Consider the following 24,245-nt stretch of genomic DNA (forward strand, 5'->3'; position numbering starts at 1 on the left):
GAGCCGCATGTAGACGGAGCTGCGCACTGCTTCAGGAGTGGAACTAATAACCCGAGGGCCATTCAGTGTCGTACTTTGCCTTGAGTGTATCATTACACTGCAGCTCCATCTGAATCTGCACAGGTGCAGTTCAGCAAAGTGCGCTGACTTGGTTCAACATTACTTGGCAACAGACATTGAGGGCTAGCAGGAGGGACCATGCGCTTACCTGCTGCTCTCTGGCAGGTAGCTCCATGCCCTCCTGGGTTTTAAATGCACCTTAGAACACACATGCATCAACACTACAATGAGCGGGTGGAGGGAGGTTTGGAGTCTTCTCTCACCCCTGTTCTCTGCGGCCTGCTGGAGCGGGGGGGCTAGGAGGAGGAGTTGGCCGTCCGACTGCGGTCTGGAGTGTGGGGCCTCCCTGCTGCTGCGGAGTCGGGCGGTCTGCCTCCCCCCACCGCAGGGAAAAGGGTAACACCACCTGGGTCTGGGTGCAGTTCCCCCCTCCAGGGGCAAGGGTACCTAGACCCGGTTCGTAGAGTACGCTTGGGGAGTGTGATCATGTGTACAGCGTCTCTTTATGTCTGTCTCCACGTTGGTTGAGTGTGGAGTAAGTGCATATGAGAGCATGAGAGATGTTTGTATATGTGTGTGTCTGTATTTCTGTGTCTATATGTCAGGTTGGGTGTCAGGTGCCACCTCTCTGGGGACATCTCAGGCCCTCCAAGGTTTGGAGGCCTATCTCCACCCACCACTTCCCCTGCCAGTGGCGGACTCCCTCAGGTGTCGGTGTGTTGGTGGTTCTTTGTGTCTGGGGGTGGGCGTCCGGGTACACACCAGCTCACTCCTTGGCGGCCGCTTATCGGGGCCTGGAGCCTGGGGCTCGCTCGGGCCACTTCAGAGGTGGGGTGCCCCCGGCCTCTCGGCCTGGGGCTCGGTCACTCAGGCACAGCTGGCTGCCGGCGGAGCTCACGGGCGCGTCACTGCAACTCCCCCTGGCTTCTGCTCCGTGGCTGCTGAGTGAGCCGTCATCTGGGACTCTCCTCAGCTCTTACTGGGACAGTGGCGCGGCTGCCCCTCTGTTGGTCTTCCTTGGTCTCTTGTGTTCTGGGGGCCTCTGGATGTCTGGAGTTTTGATCTCCTCCATACCTGCTTCATACCCTGGAGGACGGGGCTGTGGCTCCCCACACTCCCTAGCAGATCGTTACATGGAGAAACCTTTGGAATGCAAGCATGCTGATCCACACAGGTATGCACACAGGTGTACACACGGGTATTCACAGACGCGGACTACAGCTTTCTTGGCTGCTGCCTCAAAGCACATTGTACGCTGTCTATCTTGCGTGCTGCACAATATCGTTTATTATTTAGTATCTACTGATATCTACTGCTAGCTAGTTTATTGTGATGGTGCCGTTTTTTTTATTATGTTGCTCTTTGTTGTTTGCTTTCTCTTCTGTTTTTTTTCTCCATACAGGTGACCCAGGTGTTTTGTTTTTTTTGTTTGTTTTTCTTTCTTTCTTCTCCCCCTTCTCACCGTCTCTTCTCCCCTTTGGTTTTCTTTCTCTCCCTCTCTTTCTTTCATTCTTTCTCCCTGTCCTATCCCCCAGTCATGTCTGTCCCGTTTGTAGCAACTGAAAATAAAATAAATTCATAATTATAATAAAGGTCAATCAAATGGACCAATATGGCAAGACCATGATGATCCACTTGGTAAAATAAATCCGCTTGGCATCTTTCTTGGCCTTAAGACAACAATTCTGATGGCTAAAGATCCAAACGGGACACAAAAAAAAAAAGAAAAAAAAAAAAGAAACTAATCTCATTTACTGACAGTTGGTTGAGACATTTGCTTTCACTGTTCATTATCAGTTATCAGGTACCATCTCAAACTCATGAGCATGAAACATTTCCTCATACCAGAACAGTTTACTACACATTATACAGGATGCAGGAAACAGCAAGTAGATAAAAGGAGGAGAGTCAGAGAGAGGCTGTATTTGACGTACAAGTGTCTTTGTGAAGACAGACTAACAGATTGACCATGTCGCTCTCTGCAGTGCTGTTGCTGCTGCTGCATCTGACGGTCTGCAACTCGCAGAATATTGATTTCTTGCTTAGCAATTTAAATGGCTTTGTTGGTGCAATCAACTTCTATACAAAAGAGAAGTTTGTAAATAATTCTTCCTCGGTATGTACAGGTTTTTTTCTAAAATGTGTTTATATTTTGAAATGTAGGTTTTCTTTACTAAATTCCTATTCACTGTGACTCCACAGCTGACCATTCGCCTAATGGGGAACAATCTCAACTGCATTCCCGATTTCTCATTTGATTGCCAAAATAGCAACTGTGGGTATGTGAGCACTTTGGTACGCACGGTCGACCAAGAAGGCAGCGGAGAGTGGTGTCAGAATGAACTTAGGTCTGTTCAGCCATCTCCCATTAATGTGGTTGGTTCATTTGGGTGAGTGTACCTCGAAAATATATAAAACGAACTTATTATTCATATTGTTATCATTCTTACACACACACACACACACACACACACACACACACACACACACATATATATTAGTCCATATAGTGTTTTGCTATATACAGTGTAACACGCTGAAAACTGACTCTCACACTATTTTCTATTGAAGGGTCACTGGTGTTAATTGGGTGAGTGGCATCAAAAATACCATTGGATCATGGACAACTGCAGTAACATTCGACCTGAGGAACCGCTCTGACATCAACAAAGAAAACTCCTCACCCCAGTCTACCGTGATCCCATTTGTGAGGTGAGCCAACTCACTGTTTGTGTCTCTGCTAAAAAAGCAACAGCAGTAGCAGGACAAGAGTGACTGTGGCATTACTGCAAACTTCAAATCTGATATTGTTTCCACGTAGAAGACAAAACTGTTCACAGTATAAGGGCAAAGTCAAAAAATATAGACAAAAATATAGACTATAACTTGCTGCATGGTCAACTTTAACCGCTATTGCAACCACTGCCTCCGTAATAAAGTGGCAATAAACTAATTAAATGAACAAAAATAATTTACCAAAAATAGTTTCCACACTAAAACGTTTGCATTTAAAGGTTTTAATTGTAATCCTATAACTCTTTCCTTAAAGAGCTTCTCTTACAGTACCCCCAGGCTCCAAATGAGAGAAAAACAGAAAATGAGTATGAGTATGAAGATGTCATGGTCCTGGATAATTTTGACCCAGTGTTCTTAGTTTTTCTGTGGTTTTGTATTTTGTTCCTTATGTTCATTGGATTTTTGGTTTGGTATTTGGATTCCCCCTGTCCATGCTTTTATTGTGGTGTTTGTTCTGGTACTGTGTTCCCGTCCTTTGTGTTCTGTGTTCTCCTCATCCCTCGTGTATTCATCCCTGTTCTCTGCCTCTCCCTCTGTGCTCATCTCTGTGTACTGTGTTGTGTTTAAGATAAGACTTTATTGATCCCACAACGGGGAAATTTTTGCGTCACCTCAACTCAGGTACAGATATATGAAGGAAATACAAAAATACAATTAAGTACAATCAATGAAAAAAAGTAAGATAATAACTATATACACCGTATGTGATTATGGATATGGTTGGAAATATGGAAGACAAACTACATAGCTTGGAAGGTCATGGAAGGTCCATTATGCATGAAGTGGTGACTGTGGATGTTCACAGTGTCCAGTGACTTATGACATCGTGATTGAGGAGTTATAGAGTCTAACTGCTGTTGGGATGAAGGATCTGCTGAAACAAAGTCGCAGGCTAACATTAATATTTATTGAAATATATTTATTCCTCCAGATATAAGAATGAATCTTTTCTTATGGACTCAAACACGTTTTGGTGAAAAACTGAATATGGAACAAGCAAAGCTTAATAATAAACAATATATATATGCTGTATAATACCAGTAGGCCAGCTCTAATAGTAATTTGGTATGGCTTCGCGGGCCAAATGTAATTAGGCCCGCGAAGCCAGGGCCAGAGTTTGACACCTATGCTCTAAAGGCTCACGATCTGTAAATGTTGAATCCGAACCCGAACGTCTTATGAACTGTTGTACTGCCCAGAGGGTCAACTCAGAGACAGTTTCTCCTACGTTTGGACTCATATTTGAGAAAGATTATCCTTCGCTAGTGTTTCCTAGGTCTGAAAACTTGAAGTCATCATTTCCTGAGTTAGAGACACCTGTTTCTGTGCCCTTTACCTGTGTGTCTGCTGATGATGATTGTTTGCAGTTACGCTCACCACTGGGGCTTTAAAACCTGCCTCCTTAGATGTTAAAGCAGTAAAATCCAAGACTGTAAATGTTCCTGTGATAGCTCGACCCCAGTTCGTTACTTCTGAGCCATCATGGGGAAAGTCCATTCTGACGTATTTACTGATTCAAATTTTCTTGAGTCAGGGGGCACTACACCCACCACTGTTTTCACTAGGTTTGCTGCTTCCAGCGATCCGGAGGTAAAAGACTTTGTTTCATCTGCCTCTCCGGTGCACAGAACTATGTTTACATCGGCTATTAACCCCTCCTCTGACAGTATAAGCATGGTTAGCTCCGAAGAAAGTAGCTCTAAGACTATTGGTGCATCAGCTGATCACATTTCTCTAGAGTCTGTAAACACTGAAGGTGGTGCTTTAGTGCCTGTAAGCTACAGCTTTAGCACACTTAACGCTATGAAGTCAGAGCGCTGTTCCTCTGTTTTCGGCCTCTGCCTACCCACAGCAGGTCTCGCCTGTTTTGCCACCCACTGGGTCGGCCGCCAGAACTATGTTTGCTGCCATTAGGGTGGGGGAGCTCGGCGAGCTGGAGGAGCGCGCATCACCAACTGCAGAGCTCAGCGAGCAGGACGTGCCGTGGGGGAATGAGGACCCAAAACACATGGTTCTGCGATGCAAACGGCACACTTTATTTACAGTGAAGGCTGTAAACACAATAACTCCCCATTGCTCCCTTGAATCCCGTGTGTGTGTGCTCCCCTCCCTGTGCATGCTGCTGTTCTGGTCCACTCTTCCACCTGGGGGGGAAACCACAAAAACAGCCATCAACACCAACCCTGGTGGGCATACATGAACTACACCGTCATACGCTGACACACACTAACTTGGGTAGACAACTCAATGATCCCGCGCCGGTGGGAGCTCCAACACTCTCCTAAGTAGCTCCCCCGACGAGCCCTGATCACCAACAGGTGTGTGGCAGGAACTTCAGGTGTGGCCAGTCCTCCTGCAGGGCCACCGCGGACGTGCTGCTGGTCCCTCTGGCTCTCCAAGCTGCGGCGCAGGCACGTCCTGCTCGCTGAGCCCCGCAGTTGGTGATGTGCGCTCCTCCCGCTCGCCGAGCTCTCCCGCCCTAATGGCAGCAAACATAGTTCTGGCGGCCGACCCGGTGGGTGGCAAAACAGGCGAGACCTGCTGTGGGTAGGCAGAGGCCGAAAACAGTTCAGGAGACCTACCTCTAGTCCATCAACGGGAACACTGGATCTCCGGCGGACGGCCATGGGTCCGGCAGCAGCAACGAAGCGGTTCGGGGGCCTGCCACTAATCCAGTGGCGGCGGTGCTGCATCTCTGGGGGCCTACCAAGCGTCCAATGGTTACAGCGCTGGAGCTCTGGCGGCCTGCCACACGTCCAGTGGTGGCGGCAATGCAGCTCCGGCGGGCGGCTATGGGTCTGGCAGCTGCGGCGAAACGGTCCCGGTGGCGGCGGCATTGCGGCTATGGGTCCGGCAGCCGTGGCAAAATGGGTCCGGCGGGTGGCCATGGGTCCGGTGGCGGCGGCGTGGCAGCTGCAGCGGGCTTCCACGGGTCCGGTGGCGGCGGCGTGGCAGCTGTGGCGGACGACAATGTAGCACAACACACAATCTACGATGTGCTGGCCGTGCTGCTGGTCGCAGACGTGCTGCTGGTCCCTCTGGCTCTCCAAGCTGCTCTCCCGCTCTCCGAGCACCCGCTCCGGCTCGCTGAGCCCCTCCTGCCACGGCGCAACAACAGATGGTTGATCCGGAGGCGAAGATGGTGGTACAACGGCTGCAGGTGGTGGAGATGATGGTAGAGTAGTGGGTGTGGAAGGTGGAACAGATGACAGCTGAGTGACTAGCTAGGCAGCAGACTGAGTTGAGGGTGTTATGGCTATCATGAAGGGTGGAGAGGATGAAAATGTTACAGCTGGCTCAACAAATACCAGGGGTCCAGAGGCAGCTGAGGCCTCCAGTTCGGCCTCTGGGGAAGCCCTGGGGAGAACCTCCGTCTCCATGTGGCCAGACTGGGCCAAAACGTCATCTGGGTCTGCATGCTCTGAGCTCCCTAGCTCCAGGCTCACAGTCTCAAAGTGAACATTTTCAGAGTTTTTGGAGGTAAAGCAAACAGTTTCTGACCCCACCGACTCTGAGCTAACGACTTCAGGGCTGTCTATGCAAAATTCTTCCCCAGAATTAGCACTCAGACCACATTCGTCTGTCAGTGGTCCAAAGACCTTCTACAGTTTCTCCATTGTTAATTGCCGTAGCGGCTATAGTCTCTATTTCCATGTTCACAGGGAGGGAATTTACAACACCGGCAGAGTCCATTTTACTCACTGTGGCGTCCAGAGCAGCTAGTCCTGAGTCTTCAACAAGCACAGGAGTGAGTGTAGACGTGGCTGAACGCTGCTTGCGAGGACGCCTTCTCCTCCGTGAAGGTGGGGTCGTGTGCATGGAAATCGTCCTCTGCTGTTCATCTGTGTTTTGATTTTCGATGACAGGATTTATTGAAACAATTGAGTCTGGTATACTCACTGCGGTAATGAGTGCTGTCAGACCGTCGCCAGCTGACCGGGCTGAAACCGCAGGAGTGGGTTGAGGTGTAATGGGGTGATGATGGCGAAGGCGACCTCCCTTCTGTAATGGAGAAGGGATGTCAAACAATTGTGCCGCAAGCATCGACGGGAAAGCCCTCTGCCAATTCGTGAAAAACCAAGCCTCTAGGAGAGCAGCCGAACTTTCCTTGCTCAGACCACCCAAGCCAAATAATTCAAAACTTGAGCTCTCCCTTAAACTAGTGACCAATTGCTTAAGTTTCTTAATGTCCAAAAAGTTCGCAGTGAAGGTAGTCAATGAGAGATAATTGTCAAAGAACACTACCTGTATATGTCTCTTGGGTGGGTCTACAGCCTGTATTACGCTCCGGCAGTAATCCCATAGCTGCGTGAGCGATCCCTCCTCCGTGGCAACTCCTGAGTTTGCTGGGTCCATGGTTGTTGGCGGGATCATTCTGTCACGGTCTGGCTGGCAGACCGTGGGAATATGGGGGAACGAGGACCCAAAACGCATGGTTCTGCGATGCAAACAGCGCACTTTATTTACAGTGAAGGCTGTAAACACAATAACTCCCCGTTGCTCCCTTAAATCCCGTGTGTGTGTGCTCCCCTCCGACGTCTGTGCTCGTGGTCCCCGCTGTTGTGTGCTCGCACACCCTGTGCGTGCTGCTGTTCTGGTCCACTCTTCCACCTGGAGCTCCAACACTCTCCTAAGTAGCTCCCCCGACGAGCCCTGATCACCAACAGGTGTGTGGCAGGAACTTCAGGTGTGGCCAGTCCTCCTGCCGGGCCACACCCATCAGGCCTGCATGTGGCTGTTCTCCATCCTCCAGCCACACATGTACACACCCACACCCTGCCTATACATATAACGAGTGGAACACAGACTAACACAGCATTGTGCAGAAAGACACACACATCACAAAATAATAATGATAATAATAATAATAATAACAACAACTGTCAAAACTGCTCACGGACCCCCAGTCCTCCAGACAGTTCCTCCATGTTTGCTGTAATATTTAAGTAGTTTAGTGATGCTTTAAATTAAATCTCACTTAATGTATAAACTATACAATTTAAAGTTTTATTTTGAGACAGTGAACTGAATATTGCTATGTTTAAAATTACCTTGTGTGGTTTTTAACCAAAAATATTTCAGTTCCAGTGATCAGGCTGTGGCTGTATTTTGCAGATTTTAAGAGTGAATGCATGGAGCTGCACATTAACTTCACACTAAAGTGAATCCTGGAAAATGAAGATTGTATTTGTAATTCTTTCTCAGAGTTCCTTCAAACTGTCGGAGAGATTTCAGCCTGTTGATGTTTGACCCTGATGGGGATCAGGTTAAATGCAGATATGGAAACTCCTCACTCTCGGAGTGTAACGGCTGTGAGCCACCATCTGTCCTCAGCCTCTCATCAGTGAGCATGACTGTTAATCTAATGTTTAATGAGACAGAAGGATAGTTGTAATAATAAACATTTGCTCATTTGATCGCTTTTCCTTTTTTATTCCTCATGCAGTCCACTTGTACTCTGTCGTTCGCCCCCACTGCTGACAGTAATGTGGGCAACTATGGAGTACAGCTGCTGATGGAGGACTTTCCCATGAAGAACATCACCATGACTGGAGTCAATGGCACAAAAACAACACAAACACCTAACGATGCTCTCAGCAAAATACCGATCCAGTTTGTTCTGATAGGTACAAGTCCATATTTTAATAGATGGAGTTGAACCTGTAAAGATCTGATCTGAACTTAGAAATACTGTTCTAACTTCGAACTATGAATTCCACCCCGAAAGAAACTCATTGGTTTTCTGTCATCTTTCAGTGGATCCTCCTGTCTTATCCTGCACAGAGGGAGACTTTTTGCCCAAATTCTTGCCTCCAACCCCAAACAACAGAGCTCGGCTCTACACGCCTGTTAATAAGACTCTGGAAATCAACATCAGTGCAGAGGCACAAAACTCCACGTAAGTCAAAGAAAAACACATTTGACATTCTTGACATTGTAAAGTAAGGTTAACTATGTCCCACAGAACTGTTTTCAGGTTAGACAAGAAATACATTCACACATCAGTCGATTCCTGTCATGTTTCTGTTCATTGATCAAATCAAGATTTTATCCGTTGCGTTCTGTTTAATCTGTGCATCAGTCCTGCACTGGCACACAAAACAGGTTTAACAAGACACGTAAGAGCGTAACACAGTCAGATGTATACAAGGCTGTATGAGATATAAAGAGTAGGTTCAACACATATTTAACCCAAAGAGAAGTCAAATCTGTTTTAAGGCTATTTTGCTTTGATGCAACATGAGTAAATAAAAACTCGTGAAATTATGTTTAAGTAAAATTTGGCTTATTAACTCAAACCCTTAAAACCAAACAGAAGTGAGTCAGGTGAAGTCTCCGTTCAAAGTGATGCTCATTCACAGACAAACACTTTGCTTTGTATGTCGTTGAAGAAGCTATGAGAATTAAGTTGATTCATTTTTTGTTTCTCTCTTCGTTGAAGGATCTCTGAGCTACTGTTCAGCGGACCATATGATGCAATTCAGAATAAAACTGGACCAGGAAATTTCACCCTGAGATGGACGCCGTCTAAATCACAAGACAATGACACCCTCCCCTTCTGCTTTGTTGTCCAGGCACTTTCCAAGTCAGTACCTTTTTACAAATTCATCCCTTAGAGCATGAGTATTTGGCAGAAAGCACTTAAGCATAGACAAAAGAGCTTGTTTGAATGGGTGAATGAGGCGTGCTGCATAAAGCAGAAAAGCACTAAAGAAGAATCAGTCCATTTGCAATTTTGCAGCCATACACTATATTGGTGAATGTTTAAATCTGACTTTATTAGAAAATTATTTAGACCCCAGGCCCAGAAGGAGTCATGGCAAGAAAATTAAATCCCCCCAAAAAGCCAAAACCCCTTCCTCTGCTTCCAATGACCAACCAAAAAGTTATTGGTTTGTCATCTAGAACTGTTAATCAAACACACCCATATTACTTGTACATATACTTTGTGTCATTAACAGAAAAGACGATCTTAAAATATAATATAATCTCATGGAAATAATGGAATCACTGTTCTGATTTATTTCCGTAGTGAAACCAAGTATCACTCAGACCTTCGATGTGTCAGCGTGACTGTTGGAAATGGTGTCCCAGCCAGTGCTTCAGCTTGTAAGTAACAATGACAGGAAGTAAATGTTAACAAATAAATAAAGTTGCTAAACCTGTGTATTTGTAAATAATTTTTGACATTGTTGCAAAATTCATTAATTAGAAATGAAAAGCTAAAAATGAACAACTAACCGCAATGAATTTCTCTTCATATTTATCTCCTTTCTTGGAGGCAGAAATGATGCTCAGACCTTATTTTATATTTAATTGCCATAAATCCAGAGGTGACATAAATATAGCTCTTAAAATTTGTGACAGCATTTGTCAGCCAATCAGGTCGACTAATAATGGATTGGATTTATATAGCGCTTTTCAAGGCACCCAAAGCGCTTTACAACACCACTATTCATTCACTCTCACACACTGGTGGAGGCAGCTACAGTTGTAGCCACAGACTGGGGCAGACTGACAGAAGCGAGGCTGCCATATCGCGCCATCGGCCCCTCTGGCCAACACCAGTAGGCAAGTAGGGTAAAGTGTCTTGCCCAGGGACACAACGACCAGGACAGAGAGCCCAGGGATCAAACGGGCGACCTTCCGGTTACAGATGCGATTCCCAACCCCCTGAGCCACAGTCGCCCGTTAATCTTTATGTGTTTTTAAATGAAAAGTCTATTTGGTTGGTCAGAAGTTCTTTAATCATTTTCTACTTGTTTTAGTTGTCCTGGTCGTGGGATCTTTCCTTTCAACTCTTATTCTTGCCTTCCCTTCCATGTAAGTATGTGTCTGCATATTTAGATCTTTTTTTGCCGAAATGTGACATTTTGTGTATTTTTTAAACATGTTAGGCCCATAAAATTATTATTGCTATTATTAACTTTTAAAATGAAACTAAATCAACCCCTTTGATCATCATTCTGATGTTGAGTTTTTGTCTCTTATCTCAGATGAAACTGGATAAAATCAGAGGTAAGTTCTTCTATAATCAGATTTTCTACCATAGCATCAATAACTGCTCTTTACCACTAAGTACTAATAGTACAACTGGTATTGCTAAAAGTAGCAGTGTTGATGTCCAGTGATTGAGCTACAGAAAACTATGAGCACACACAAAATGGTTATGGCAACCTCTGTAGGAGCATACAAATAATTCACAAAATATGCTAACACCACACAAAGCACAACTTATTCTATGAAATGGTCCAGAAATGAGTCACATCATACAATCACTAAATATCTAACATATCATTCTGAGGATTATCTCAAATGTAAAAAAAAAAAAATTCTATGAACGCGCTGTTTCAAATTTCCTTCTAGATTGAAGATGTACCTGACTCTGGATTGATGCAACGGTAGCGCCCTCTACTGTTACAACATGAATGTCATCTGACTCTGCACAAATAACTTTTTTCAAGTTTCTTTAAGTTTTGTTCCAACCAATGTAATCAAATTAAATAAGTACAGTAAAAAATATAATGTTGAGTGCAAGGTTATATATCTGAATTTATTTGATTCTGTCATTCTTTTCATTTATCAGTACTTTTAATCGGTGCTTTGGAACTGTTTTTTATTTTTATTTCACTTTGGTTTTATTGATTTTACAATCTTTTTTGTTTATATTTGGAGTACTACTGTATTCAACATAAATAAACATAGTACTCGTCACCCAGTAAATCATTGTCCTAGTAAAGTGGGAATTATTGTTAATATAATTACTGGTTTCGTAACCTTGCTTTTCGAGGAATGGAACAATTACAAATCTTGAAATGTTGTAAAACTAATAATAGTGTGAAGAGCTGACCTAATAACACTATCACACTGATATTTATCTGGAAACAAAATCCATCATAATATTTTTAAGCTGTTAATGAAGTATAACATAACATCCAAAATGGACTCATGGTATTTATTTATTTTCAGAGTGCTGTGCAAGTATGACTGATCTTTGAAGTGTCACTGTTGCAAACACTGATTGGAGTCTTTACTAATTTGTCCTCATTTGTTTCAGGCGATTTACTGAATTGATGTCAATTTTATTTCTGATAGTTTAGCTTGATTTATTTTACCAAGTTATTAATCAGATCATCTGTAACAACGCCTCCTATTAGTCCACAAACTGCTACACTTGAACCAACACCTACTAGTCAACCAAACACTACTCCTACAAGTCTTCCAAAAATGACATTCCCTGGAAATACTCTAACTTGGTGAATTAACAGTGAATTAGTCATGTGAAATAGTTAAAAATGTTAAACAAAAATTAATACATGTAAAAGATGGCAGCAATCCAGGCTGACACACGTAGAAGTTAGCTTGTTAGCTCCCTTCTCTTACTTACTTGCAGCAAGGGCAGCCACAGAGTGCTCGCACGGGAGTGAGAGTTCAGGGACTCGCGCTTTGCCACTGCCCTGGTCTTTATTTATACATCCGTAGGTGTGTTTATTCCTTACACTGGAATGTGGATGTGTATATGCGCGCGTGTGTGTGTGTGTGTGTGTGTGTGTGGGGGGGGGGGGGGGGGGGTCAGAGTGTGACCCCATAAAGACTTCCCTAAACCTGCTGGTCTGGAAGTCCACAGGTTAATCTAAACAAAAGGCACTTAGACTAGAACTGACATAGCTACGTTTATCCTACCACAAATCAATAAGAGAAGGTACGACCTCTCCCATGCTCCCAGGATGTGGGTGTGAATGCCAGAGCAATTTGGAATGCACACAAAGTCTTGTAGTGAACAACAGGCTAAGACATCAAAAGGTCAACATGCAGTATTCTACCATATGCAAACTTATATTATTAAGTGTGCCTATGCCAAGAGGCACACTTATTACTATTCCTCGGATCCACAGTTTTGACACAAGCTTCATATATGTTATATCATTTTGTGCGGCTGGATCAGGAATGGTGTGCTATGACTTTTGGTGTTTATTACTTCTATAGTTTTTTAAATATGAATATTTTAATGCAAGTTTTTGCCCATTGAAATGAATGGGAAGGAAAGTGAAACTTAACTTGAAACGAAAGTGAAACTTAATTTGTGGTGTGTTGGCTCACTCTAGTGGTATGCCAGCAGTAGTACGCCCTTATTTGGATTTTTTTTTTGTAGCCGTATGAATGGCAAACTACACTCATTGGCAGCGGCATAGGCACACTTAAAATTTCTTCTGAAATTTTCGCTTTCTAGTTAAAAGATTATACTGACTACTCAGTACAATTTTCTATTGACAGCCGGAAAAGGTAAGTGACAGAATGCTGTAAGTCAGCGGTCCCCAACCTTTTTTGCGCCACGGATCGGTTTATGTCTGACAATATTTTCACGGACCGGCCTTTAAGGTGTCGCGGATAAATACAACAAAATAAAACTAGTACCGGTACCGAAAAAAGAAGATTTATTCATAACACACGTAAAATGACACAGGAAAAACGAGTTAACGATCAAAACGATAACAAAATAACGCTGAAAACCGATAAAAACCCTGAAAACCATACATTTCACACCTGAGCCTCAACTCTCGCGGCCCGGTACCAAACGACTCACGGACCGGTACCGGTCCGAGGCCCGGGGGTTGGGGACCGCTGCTGTAGGTGATGTCAGATGCCGGACTCTTGGCAGAAAGAAAGCAAATGGTAGCTTAGAATTTAACAAATGTTTTTTAAGCTTCAGTTATATTAACATTACATCTTGGAGAGAATCTAAACAAGAGGATATAGTGATGAAGAAAGCCCAGAACACAGCCTCCATGGCCAAAATTAGGATGCTATCATTGAAAAGATGTCGCCAGGCAGACTCCCCCGGCACAACATCGTCTGACTTTGCTAATGTCCTGGAGTTAATCGATGTGCAAATGCCAGCTTTGATGCAAGGCTGTCCCCGTGGAGGTTTTACACCATTTAAATCCGTGAGAGAATCCATGGAGTTCAACCAGCAGCAGGTGGAAATGCTGCTGAAAAAGCCACGCTATGGGAGCCAGTTAAGTCTCTTACCGAGAATGGGACCCAGTTGAACTTAGAAAATAAAAAAAATTAAAGACTGTTAATACACTGCATGCCAGTAGTACGATAGACAATCTTGTGTTTTCTGGTATCCCAGAATCTGCTGGAGAGGACACAGAAGCAACAGTGAAAAGCTTAATTAAAACCCACCTGAAGCTTCCGAGGACACCATAAGGAACAGTCACGAAAGAGTCCTTCTTATCGGAGCTAAGAGATCGGGGGCTGGGAGACCACATCCAATTGTGGCCAAATTTGGCCATTTCAAGTAGAAGGAGCAGGTGAAGTGTCGTAGCAGGTATCTGAAAGGAACGGACTTCAACATGAACAACCAATTTCCGAAAGAGATCCTGGAACTACACAAGGCCCTATTCCCAATCAGACGTGACTTCACCCAGAAGATGCCGTGCATTTAGGAAGTCATTAAGTAGTGTTGAGAATAATACACTCAACAAAAATATAAACGCAACACCTTTGTTACTGCTCCCATTCCCCATGGGATGGATGTAGAGACCTAAAATTCATTCCAGATACACAATATAACCATCCCTCCCAAACAGTGGTCACAAATCAGTCCAAATGTGTGGTAGTGGGCACATCTGCTATATTGAGATAATCCATCCCACCTCACAGGTGTGCCACATCAGGATGCTGATCTGACATCATGAGTAGTGCACAGGTGTACCTCAGACTGCCCACAACAAAAGGCCACCCTGGAATGTGCAGTTTTTTGCGCTATTGGGGGTCTGGGGACCCAGAACCGGTCAGTATCTGGTGTGACCACCATTTGCCTCATGCAGTGCAACACATCGTCGCATGGAGTCTATCAGATTGTCAATTGTGGCCTGTGGAATGTTGGTCCACTCCACTTCAATGGCTGTGCGAGGTTGTTGGATATTCGTGGGAACTGGTACACGCTGTCGTATACGCCGGTCAAGCACATCCCGAACATGCTCAATGGGTGACATGTCCGGTGAGTATGCTGGCCATGCAAGAACTGGGACATTCTCAGCTGCCATCTGCCCTGAACAATGTGAACCATGATTCATCCGTGAAGCGCACACCTCTCCAACGTGCCAGACGCCATCGAATGTGAGCATTTGCCCACACAAGTCTGTTACGGTGACGAGCTGGAGTCAGGTCAAGACCCCGATGAGTACGACGGGCATGCAGTTGAGCATCCCTGAGACAGTTTCTGACAGTTTGTGCAGAAATTGTTTGGTTGTGCAAACCAATTGTTCCAGCAGCTGTCTGGGTGGCTGGTCTCAGACGATCTTGGAGGTGAACCTGCTGGATGTTGAGGTCCTGGGCTGGTGTGGTTACACGAGGTCTGCGGTTGTGAGGCCGGTTGGATGTGCTGCCATATTCTCTGAAACGCCTGTGGAGACGGCTTATGGTTGAGAAATGAACATTCAATGCACGGGCGACAGATCTGGTTGACATTCCTGCTGTCAGCATGCCAATTGCACGCTCCCTCATTGCTTGTGGCATCTGTGGCATTTTGCTGTGAGACAAAACTGCACATTCCAGGGTGGCCTTTTGCTGTGGGCAGTCTGAGGTACACCTGTGCACTACTCATGATGTCAGATCAGCATCCTGATGTGGCAAACCTGTGAGGTGGGATGGATTATCTCAATATAGCAGATGTGCCCACTACCACACATTTGGACTGATTTGTGACCACTGTTTGGGAGGGATGGTTATATTGTGTATCTGGAATGAATTTTAGGTCTCTACGTCCATCCCATGGGGAATGGGAGCAGTAACAAAGGTGTTGCGTTTATATTTTTGTTGAGTGTAGATTGCTTGGTATACATTGGAGTTAGAGAGACTGTAGTTTGTGATTGTTTGCAACATTATAATATGGCACAGGGGCGATTCTAGGATCAGAGCTTTGGGGGTGCTGAGCACCCAGAGAGCTGCCCAGCCAGGCCAGATAAACTTTACTTGTCACAATGAGACTTCTTCCCTGTCTCTGTTAGTCCCTGCATCCCTAAATGCCTCCAGTTGTCCCAAGTTCTCTCTGACTGTCTCCTTGGTGCATTTAAACCCCTGTTCCTCCCTGTCCTCGTTGTCTGTTGTCTTCGTCTCCGTTATCAGTCATCATAATTTTACCCTCTCTGTGCAAGTCTGCAAATTGCTTTATTAAATCATAAGATTCTTAAATTCATCAAGTCTCTCTGTGCCTGGGTCCTCGTCACAAAACATGACACCACTGTTTTGTAAATTTTAACACAATTTAATAAGGATATGCTTCAGCCAATACCTTTTGATTAGCCTTGTCTCGTGGTTTCTTGCTTTATCTATTTATGATCTTTATTCTGTTTTCACTGAGATATTTGAATGCTAATCAATAAATCAATATTCAATTCTAAAAAAAAAAAATTCTAATCCCCACATTTGTGAAAGAAAAGCAAAACACTTTTTTGAAAAGTCTGTAACAAAACCATCAAATCTGATAACGTTTATTTAAATGCTGCAAAAGAAGAATGGATTGCAATTTTTAAAAAAATACATATCCTAACCTTAATTACTGGGGGAGAATAATGAATGATTCTCACAGTGAGTAAAAAGTAAACTGAGTGCATTATTTGGACAGAGATTCACTTTTAATGTGTATGTATAACATAATACAGATACATAAAAATACACTCCAAAAATAGAAGAGTCCTTTAAATGTACAAATTATTAACTAAAAAAATTATAAAAATGGAGGCAACTGTGCCTATGGTACAATGTATGAAAAGATCTTTACTGCAGAATATGGCTCTGCAGATTTTTATTGTAACCTATGTCAACTCACCTTGAGGTTGGCAAATCTATCACTGTTTGGTGGTCAACTCCCTCAAGCAGTTTAACAGTTTCTGTTGTGCCTGTCACTGTTCCCTGTCTGTTTTTTTACCTGGTTCTTCCTGACCTTGTATTTTCTCCTCACATTCCCCTCTTTCCTCTCTCTTTCTTTGGACTGACAATCATACCCAAATAGATTGTATTAGATGAAAAAATTAAATTAATATGAAAAAAATACTATTGAAATTACTAATAGAAAAGTCCTCTCTCAGTGTACTTTCAACCAAAAGGCAAATAACCAAACCACATGCACATCTAATAAAAGATATAAATACTAAAACACTGATCCAACATTATCCTTTATTGACGGATCATTTATTCTTACACTTTTACCTGAATGTGGCTCCTTTTGTTGAAAAAACTTATATCCATTATGAACCTGGCTGTCTCTCTGTACACACACACACACACACACACACACACACAACAGGAGTTATAAGGTTAATGGGAATCCAGTCAGTTAGCAAGTAAGTACCTTGGGTTTAATATCGGCACATGTGACAAAATAAGCAGCTTCTCTCATTCCTTTTCAAACTGGACAGTGGTAACAACACTAGGTTACAGATAATTTTAAGTTTTATATTTTAAATAAGCTCTAAACATTTCAATGCGAGCAACAGGACAGTCAAATGTCACTGATTTTACTACAGAGCAGGACGGATTGTAGGGTAGCAAACATCGCCGGAAAACATGTTTTCAACACTCCAGGTTACCTGGTGTAATGTTTTTCAGCTAAAAAGAAACATAGCCTGACTCCTACCTAACTATATAAAGAGTAACTGAAGGTTACATGCCGCTAACGTGTCCTGTTTTAAGCCAGGCACTTACACATCCGCTCCGCTGCGTCTCAGCCTCCATCGCTCTGGCAGCAACGGTGCTACAGCCAGGGGAGAGGCGAGCTAGAACAAACAATTTTGGGAGGGGGGGGGGGGTATCTATACTTTCGTTATTAAAATATTACATCTCAACAAAGTACTGTATGCTACTGAAATCTTTGGGGGTGCTTTGATTCATTTTGGGGGTGCTTCAGCACCCCGGAAAATGGGCTAAAATAGACCTGGAATGGGAACAAAGAAGTGCAACCGGATCAGCCTCTCAAAGCTGAGTCACTTGGTATTTCTAAATGCCAACCTTTCCCTTAATTAAAGATCTGGGCATCTTTTTTTTTTCTTTTTGTTTTGCATATTTTAAACAATATTTTATTTTATTTGTTGTGGTTTGCAGTATCTTGTGTTGTTTCCTTTTAATTTAGTTTAAAAGGAAAAATCTGAAAATGTAAATAGTTAAAAGTTAAATTGTAAATAGTTGTTTTTTGTATTTTATAAAAACATTTTTACATTTTGTGTGGTGTGTTTAAAAAAAAGAATATTTATGTAATAAACATATATAAATAAAAAAAATTACATTAGTAATTCATTTTGTGCATACTTTTATATTGCTGTTAATGATAAATTAATTAAAGCGACAAAACAACCTGCAGAGCCACTTTTGAGCCGAAAGAGCCGGCTCTGTTTAGTGAGCTGAGCAGAAAGAGCTGGTTCTCTAAAGAGAGCCGGGATTCCCATCATTAATCCAGAGTAAGAATCTGGTTAGATACCATGTTTTTAAGGTTTTCAGGGCCGAGTACAATAACCTCACTTTTCACTGAATTGAGAAGCAGACAGTTAGAGGCCATCCAGGTATTTATGTCTTTAAGACAATTCTGCAGTTTAACTAATTGGTGTGTGTTATCTGGCTTCATGGATAGATAAAGGTGGGTGTCATATGCCTATCAGAATCAGAATCAGAATCAGAATCAGAAAGGGTTTTATTGCCAAATGTTGAGCAGGTTTACAACATTAGGAAATTGCTGCGGTGCTTCAGTGCAAACATACTGCACTGTAAACCCCAACAGTCTACCTGACTTATAAAGTTTGTGGATATAACAATTAAAATTCCTCACAAAGTTGAAACAACTTAAAACTTTTCTGTTCGGTTAACGATTCAAACAGTTATAATTGTACATGGCTTAGAAGTTAAGAGTAAATACTGCTTTCTTAATTATGATTTTTGAGTAAATGTTTTTTTCCGAGCTCCGCATGTGGACGGCATGACGTCATGACGTCTTCTCTCTAACCTGAACGACGTTGACAGAAAATTCTGTTCAATATGGCTGCCCTTCTCGAGCGACTGTAGAACACATTTGGAGAAACTTGTAAGTAAAACGGAACCTTCGTTATGTTTATTTTTTCCGTAAAAAAGCAAGTATATTAATATGTTGCAGCCAATAACTTGTTTTCGAATGCGCTGTTGTGTTAAAAAGCACAGACCCAGGTGGTGAATAGTTGTTCGCGGTTGTTCGCGCTCTTTTTCAAACATAGATTATGTCGTCAGTTTTACAGTTTTAACCGATTAAAACACAGTTTTACGAAGAATCACACATAAAGAAAGGGTCTTAGTGATATTTTAATGACCCCTTGCCAACGCAAGAAAGTTGGCGTTTTTACAACAGCAGCCTCATTGTTCGGCAGGTTTTTTTTTTTTCTTCTCATTAGCATCATTCAAAAGTGACTTAGCTAGCAGTGGCAACTTCTATCTAAAACAATTGAAATATAGCAAGGTGTTGTATATTTAGTGTGCTGATAAGGTTTTCAATATTTTTATTTTTTCTTCCAAGGCTGAAGGCCAAAGACAAAAAGACAGAAGAAAAAAAAATTCAGACTGCAATTAATTTCAGGTGGAGACAGTAAACACAGGTGAGTTGAAAGATCTATTGAAGAAACCATTCATTAAGTCCCTTAAGGTGAAGATTTCATATATTGATAACGATAAAATTAACACAAATTAAAAGTTTCACTGATAAACACACAATTTTTCCTTGCTTTGAACCCCATGTTCTATATAGATCACAGCTCTGATCTGGAGAACACTATTTTAAAATACTGTGTAGGGTTTTTGTCAAATGATTAAGAAACATACTCTCTGTCACAAGAGACAGAAAGGTTGTATCTTAAAAGAAAAGTCTCCAAAATTTAGTAGAGTCTGATGTCATGCAGTTTCATAAACATGTATTCTCCCCAAAGAATGACACCTGAAAACTTTGCGTTAAATGAACTTTTCTTTTCCCTTTTTAGGAGGCGCCTGATATCAACGTGAAACGCACTGCAGTACTTCGTGCCCTTCCTGTATACCTGCGGGAGGAGGACCCAGAATTCTTTTAGACATGTAATGTAAGTGTATTTTTGCATTACTTAAATTCTGCCAGTAAGATAAAATGCTATGGATTTTTTAAAATACAATTTAATACCCTAGCAGCTACCAAATTGTACAAACAAAATACCCTCTCTGTAGAAAACCCACACACACACAGGTCAGGAGCAGGGCACAGGCGTATCACAGCACTATGGCTATGCTGCAGGTGGCCCAAAAACCAGGCTGAAGTCAAGATTTAGTTTCTTTTTGAGATAAAGTCATGAAATAAAAAATTACTTTTTTTTTTTAGAAAAATAATAAAAATACAAATTATGTAATGCAAGAAGCTAACACGTTAATGTACATTTTTCAAAAAAAGTAGAGTACCCTAACTCGTTACAAAGTAACCCACTACACTGCTGAATGTTTTGCTAGATTACAGGTCATGCTTGTCACATTCTCTCAAACCAACCTTACTTATTTAATTGGGGCGATCGTGGCTCAAGAGCTGGGAGTTCGCCTTGTCATCAGCTACAGTCCAGTATATAGAGAGATGAGACATCGAGGCTCCAGTTACAGCAGTGCAAGTAAACAAACAATATACAGTGGGGCAAAAAAGTATTTAGTCAGCCACTAAATGTGGCAAGTTCTCCCACCTAAAATGATGACAGAGGTCAGTAATTTGCACCAGAGGTACACTTAAACTGTGAGAGACAGAATGTGAAAAAAAATCCATGAATCCACATGGTAGGATTTGTAAAGAATTTATTCGTAAATCAGGGTGGCAAATAAGTATTTGGTCAATAACAAAAATACAACTCAATACTTTGTAACATAACCTTTGTTGGCAATAACAGAGGTCAAACGTTTACTATAGGTCTTTACCAGGTTTGCACACACAGTAGCTGGTATTTTGGCCCATTCCTCCATGCAGATCTTCTCAAGAGCAGTGATGTTTTGGGGCTGTTGCCGAGCAACACGGACTTTCAACTCCCGCCACAGATTTTCTATGGGGTTGAGGTCTGGAGACTGGCTAGGCCACTCCAGGACTTTCAAATGCTTCTTACGGAGCCACTCCTTTGTTGCCCGGGCGGTGTGTTTTGGATCATTGTCATGTTGGAAGACCCAGCCTCGTTTCATCTTCAAAGTTCTCACTGATGGAAGGAGGTTTTGGCTCAAAATCTCACGATACATGGCCCCATTCATTCTGTCCTTAACACAGATCAGTCGTCCTGTCCCCTTGGCAGAAAAACAGCCCCATAGCATGATGTTTCCACCCACATGCTTCACAGTAGGTATGGTGTTCTTGGGATGTAACTCAGTATTCTTCTTCCTCCAAACACGACGAGTTGAGTTTATACCAAAAAGTTCTACTTTGGTTTCATCTGACCACATGACATTCTCCCAATCCTCTGCTGTATCATCCATGTGCTCTCTGGCAAACTTCAGACGGGCCTGGACATGCACTGGCTTCAGCAGCGGAACACGTCTGGCACTGCGGGATTTGATTCCCTGCCGTTGTAGTGTGTTACTGATGGTGACCTTTGTTACTTTGGTCCCAGCTCTCTGCAGGTCATTCACCAGGTCCCCCCGTGTGGTTCTGGGATCTTTGCTCACCGTTCTCATGATCATTTTGACCCCACGGGATGAGATCTTGTGTGGAGCCCCAGATTGAGGGAGATTATCAGTGGTCTTGTATGTCTTCCATTTTCTGATGATTGCTCCCACAGTTGATTTTTTTCACACCAAGCTGCTTGCCTATTGTAGATTCACTCGTCCCAGTCTGGTGCAGGTCTACAATACTTTTCCTGGTGTCCTTCGAAAGCTCTTTGGTCTTGGCCATGGCGGAGTTTGGAGTCTGACTGTTTGAGGCTGTGGACAGGCGTCTTTTATACAGATGATGAGTTCAAACAGGTGCCATTCATACAGGTAACGAGTGGGGGACGGAAAAGCTTCTTACAGAAGACGTTACAGGTCTGTGAGAGCCAGAGATTTTCCTTGTTTGAGGTGACCAAATACTTATTTTCCACCCTGATTTACGAATAAATTCTTTACAAATCCTACCATGTGGATTCATGGATTTTTTTTTCACATTCTGTCTCTCACAGTTGAAGTGTACCTCTGGTGCAAATTACTGACCTCTGTCATCATTTTAAGTGGGGGAACTTGCACAATCGGTGGCTGACTAAATACTTTTTTGCCCCACTGTATATAAGAAGAGTAAGAAAATAAATATACACTTTAGGACTCGGGGTAAAGGGATCAATAGCAATTTAAATTTTACAGTTTGGTGATTTAAAGTCTCACACACAACCCGTTGAAAGGGGAGGGGGGCCGGCTGCTTCCAAATAGAGCACATTTCATTTATAATGTTGTAAATCCAAGCCCATTATGTATTCATGATTTGAATCCTGGGTTGTGTGAAATCTCAGAAATGCACCCAGACAAAGAGAATCTGTGAACTAAGGTGCAAGTTTGTTAGATCATGTTGTGGTGATCCTTGGGTTGAGGGATGGGTGTTTATACTGAAGTGCAAAATTAAAACCAATGGAAGATGGACAAGAAAAGTTCAAAGCCATCAGGTGCTCAGTTTAGAAAAAAGAGAAAAGAAGAGGAGGAGAAATGAGCAACAGATACAGGTAAGCAGATGTGTCATTGGATAATGGCAGGTCATCCTGAAACAATCAGAGTCAGAATCAGAATACTTTATTAATCCGTAAGGAAATTATGTGCGTTACAGTTGCTCCAAGAAGAAATGGTAAAAATAGTAACAGTAACAGACTAAATTCCAAACAATACATTATGTTACAGATTTTAATATTAATTAGTCATTGTCAATTGTTGACTTGTCCTGTTCTCATTGTATGACGAATTATGATGGCTGTTTTGATAGCCGTTTGCATACAATGCATACTCTCTCTCTCTCTTCATATGTGTGTGTGTGTTCAACAGTTTATGTTAATATACAATCCTTAATATGTTTTATCTGTGTGTGGGTGGGGGGGGGGGGGGGGGGCAGAGGGAGTGTTCGCCCAGGGCGCCAAACAGGCTAGGACCGCCACTGCCGGGAGGGCAGAGTTCTGAACTCCGCCCGCCGCTGTTCCGTGCCTTAAGTGTTCACTGACATCTCGCTGCTACTGTGGAGGATGAGATAAGACAAGATTACCTTTATTAGTCCTACTTGTGGGAAATTTGTTTTGTTACAGCAGTAGACAGTGCAAAATTGCATAGAAAATTTTGAAAAACACTGGAATAAGATATCAACAAGATACTGTACACAATAGAATATAATACAATATACAGGGAGTGCAGAATTATTAGGCAAGTTGTATTTTTGAGGAATAATGTTATTATTGAACAACAACCATGTTCTCAATGAACCCAAAAAACTCATTAATATCAAAGCTGAATGTTTTTGGAAGTAGTTTTTAGTTTGTTTTTAGTCATTTACACATGCAGTTACTGTCCCTCCATTTAGTCAAAGGAGGTTGCAAAGAAAAGCGTCTGGACTTCTTTAAGTTACTTGAAGACGTTTCACCTCTCATCCGAGAAGCTTCTTCAGTTCTAAGGTCAAATGGTGGAGAGTCCCAGATATAAACCTAGTGGGAGTGTCCCCCCAAAGAGGGACAAAAGGACCACCTGATGATCCTCTAATCGCCTGAGCCATGGTGTGAAACTGGGTGTGGGTCCCAATCAGCCAGAGTTTCGGGTGAGTTCATTGTGAAACCTGGCCAAACCTTATCATGCGAATTCCTGAGGTCAGATGGCCCAGGATGTGAGTGGGCGTTAAGGCGTCTGGGAAGGGATCTCAAAACTGGATTATAGATGGCAGAGAGTTGGTGTCGTAAACCCCCGCCTCTGTTCAAAGATAGTCGCTCACAGTGGACATAGATGGCTTCTTTCACTCCTCTTTCAAACCATCTGTCCTCTCTGTCCAAAATGTGAACATTGGCATCCTCGAAAGAGTGTCCTTTATCCTTTAGATGCAGATGGACTGCTGAGTCTTGTCCTGTGGAGGTGGCTCTTCTGTGTTGTGCCATGCGCTTGTGAAGTGGCTGTTTGGTCTCTCCAGTGTAGAGGTCTGGGCATTCCTCGCTGCATTGTACAGCATACACCACATTGTTAAGTCTGTGTTTTGGCGTTTTGTCTTTCGGGTGAACCAGTTTTTGTCTGAGCGTGTTGCTGGGTCTGAAATGCACCGGGATGTCGTGCTTGGAGAAAACTCTCCTGAGTTTTTCTGATACACCGGCTACATAGGGGATGACAATGTTGTTGCGTCTGTGCCTCTTTGCTGACTTTAAGAACACCCATTTAGGATAGCCGCACGTTTT

General features: G+C 43.0%; 2 protein-coding genes across 2 annotated transcripts; one reads left to right on the forward strand and one right to left on the reverse strand.

Moving 5' to 3' along the window:
- Positions 1 to 1,956: 1,956 nt before the first annotated feature.
- On the forward strand, positions 1,957 to 11,798 carry LOC113013118 (uncharacterized). The gene is made up of 11 exons (XM_026153758.2): positions 1,957 to 2,176; positions 2,263 to 2,450; positions 2,632 to 2,772; positions 8,062 to 8,200; positions 8,303 to 8,483; positions 8,614 to 8,755; positions 9,299 to 9,442; positions 9,890 to 9,966; positions 10,626 to 10,680; positions 10,854 to 10,875; positions 11,224 to 11,798. Exons 1-10 carry the CDS (start codon positions 2,030 to 2,032, stop codon positions 10,855 to 10,857), a joined length of 1,218 nt encoding a protein of 405 aa, XP_026009543.1. The 5' UTR covers positions 1,957 to 2,029; the 3' UTR covers positions 10,858 to 10,875; positions 11,224 to 11,798.
- LOC145426262 (uncharacterized) lies at positions 4,781 to 7,290 on the reverse strand. Its single transcript, XM_080299889.1, has 5 exons — positions 7,102 to 7,290; positions 6,757 to 6,858; positions 6,165 to 6,305; positions 5,088 to 6,080; positions 4,781 to 5,000 (listed from the first exon to the last, which is right to left on the reverse strand). The coding sequence occupies exons 1-5, from the start codon at positions 7,288 to 7,290 to the stop codon at positions 4,896 to 4,898; spliced, it is 1,530 nt and encodes a 509-aa protein (XP_080156015.1). The 3' UTR covers positions 4,781 to 4,895.
- Positions 11,799 to 24,245: the final 12,447 nt, after the last annotated feature.

Source organism: Astatotilapia calliptera, chromosome 3, assembly GCF_964374335.1.
Source record: "Astatotilapia calliptera chromosome 3, fAstCal68.1, whole genome shotgun sequence".
NCBI lineage: Eukaryota > Metazoa > Chordata > Actinopteri > Cichliformes > Cichlidae > Astatotilapia > Astatotilapia calliptera.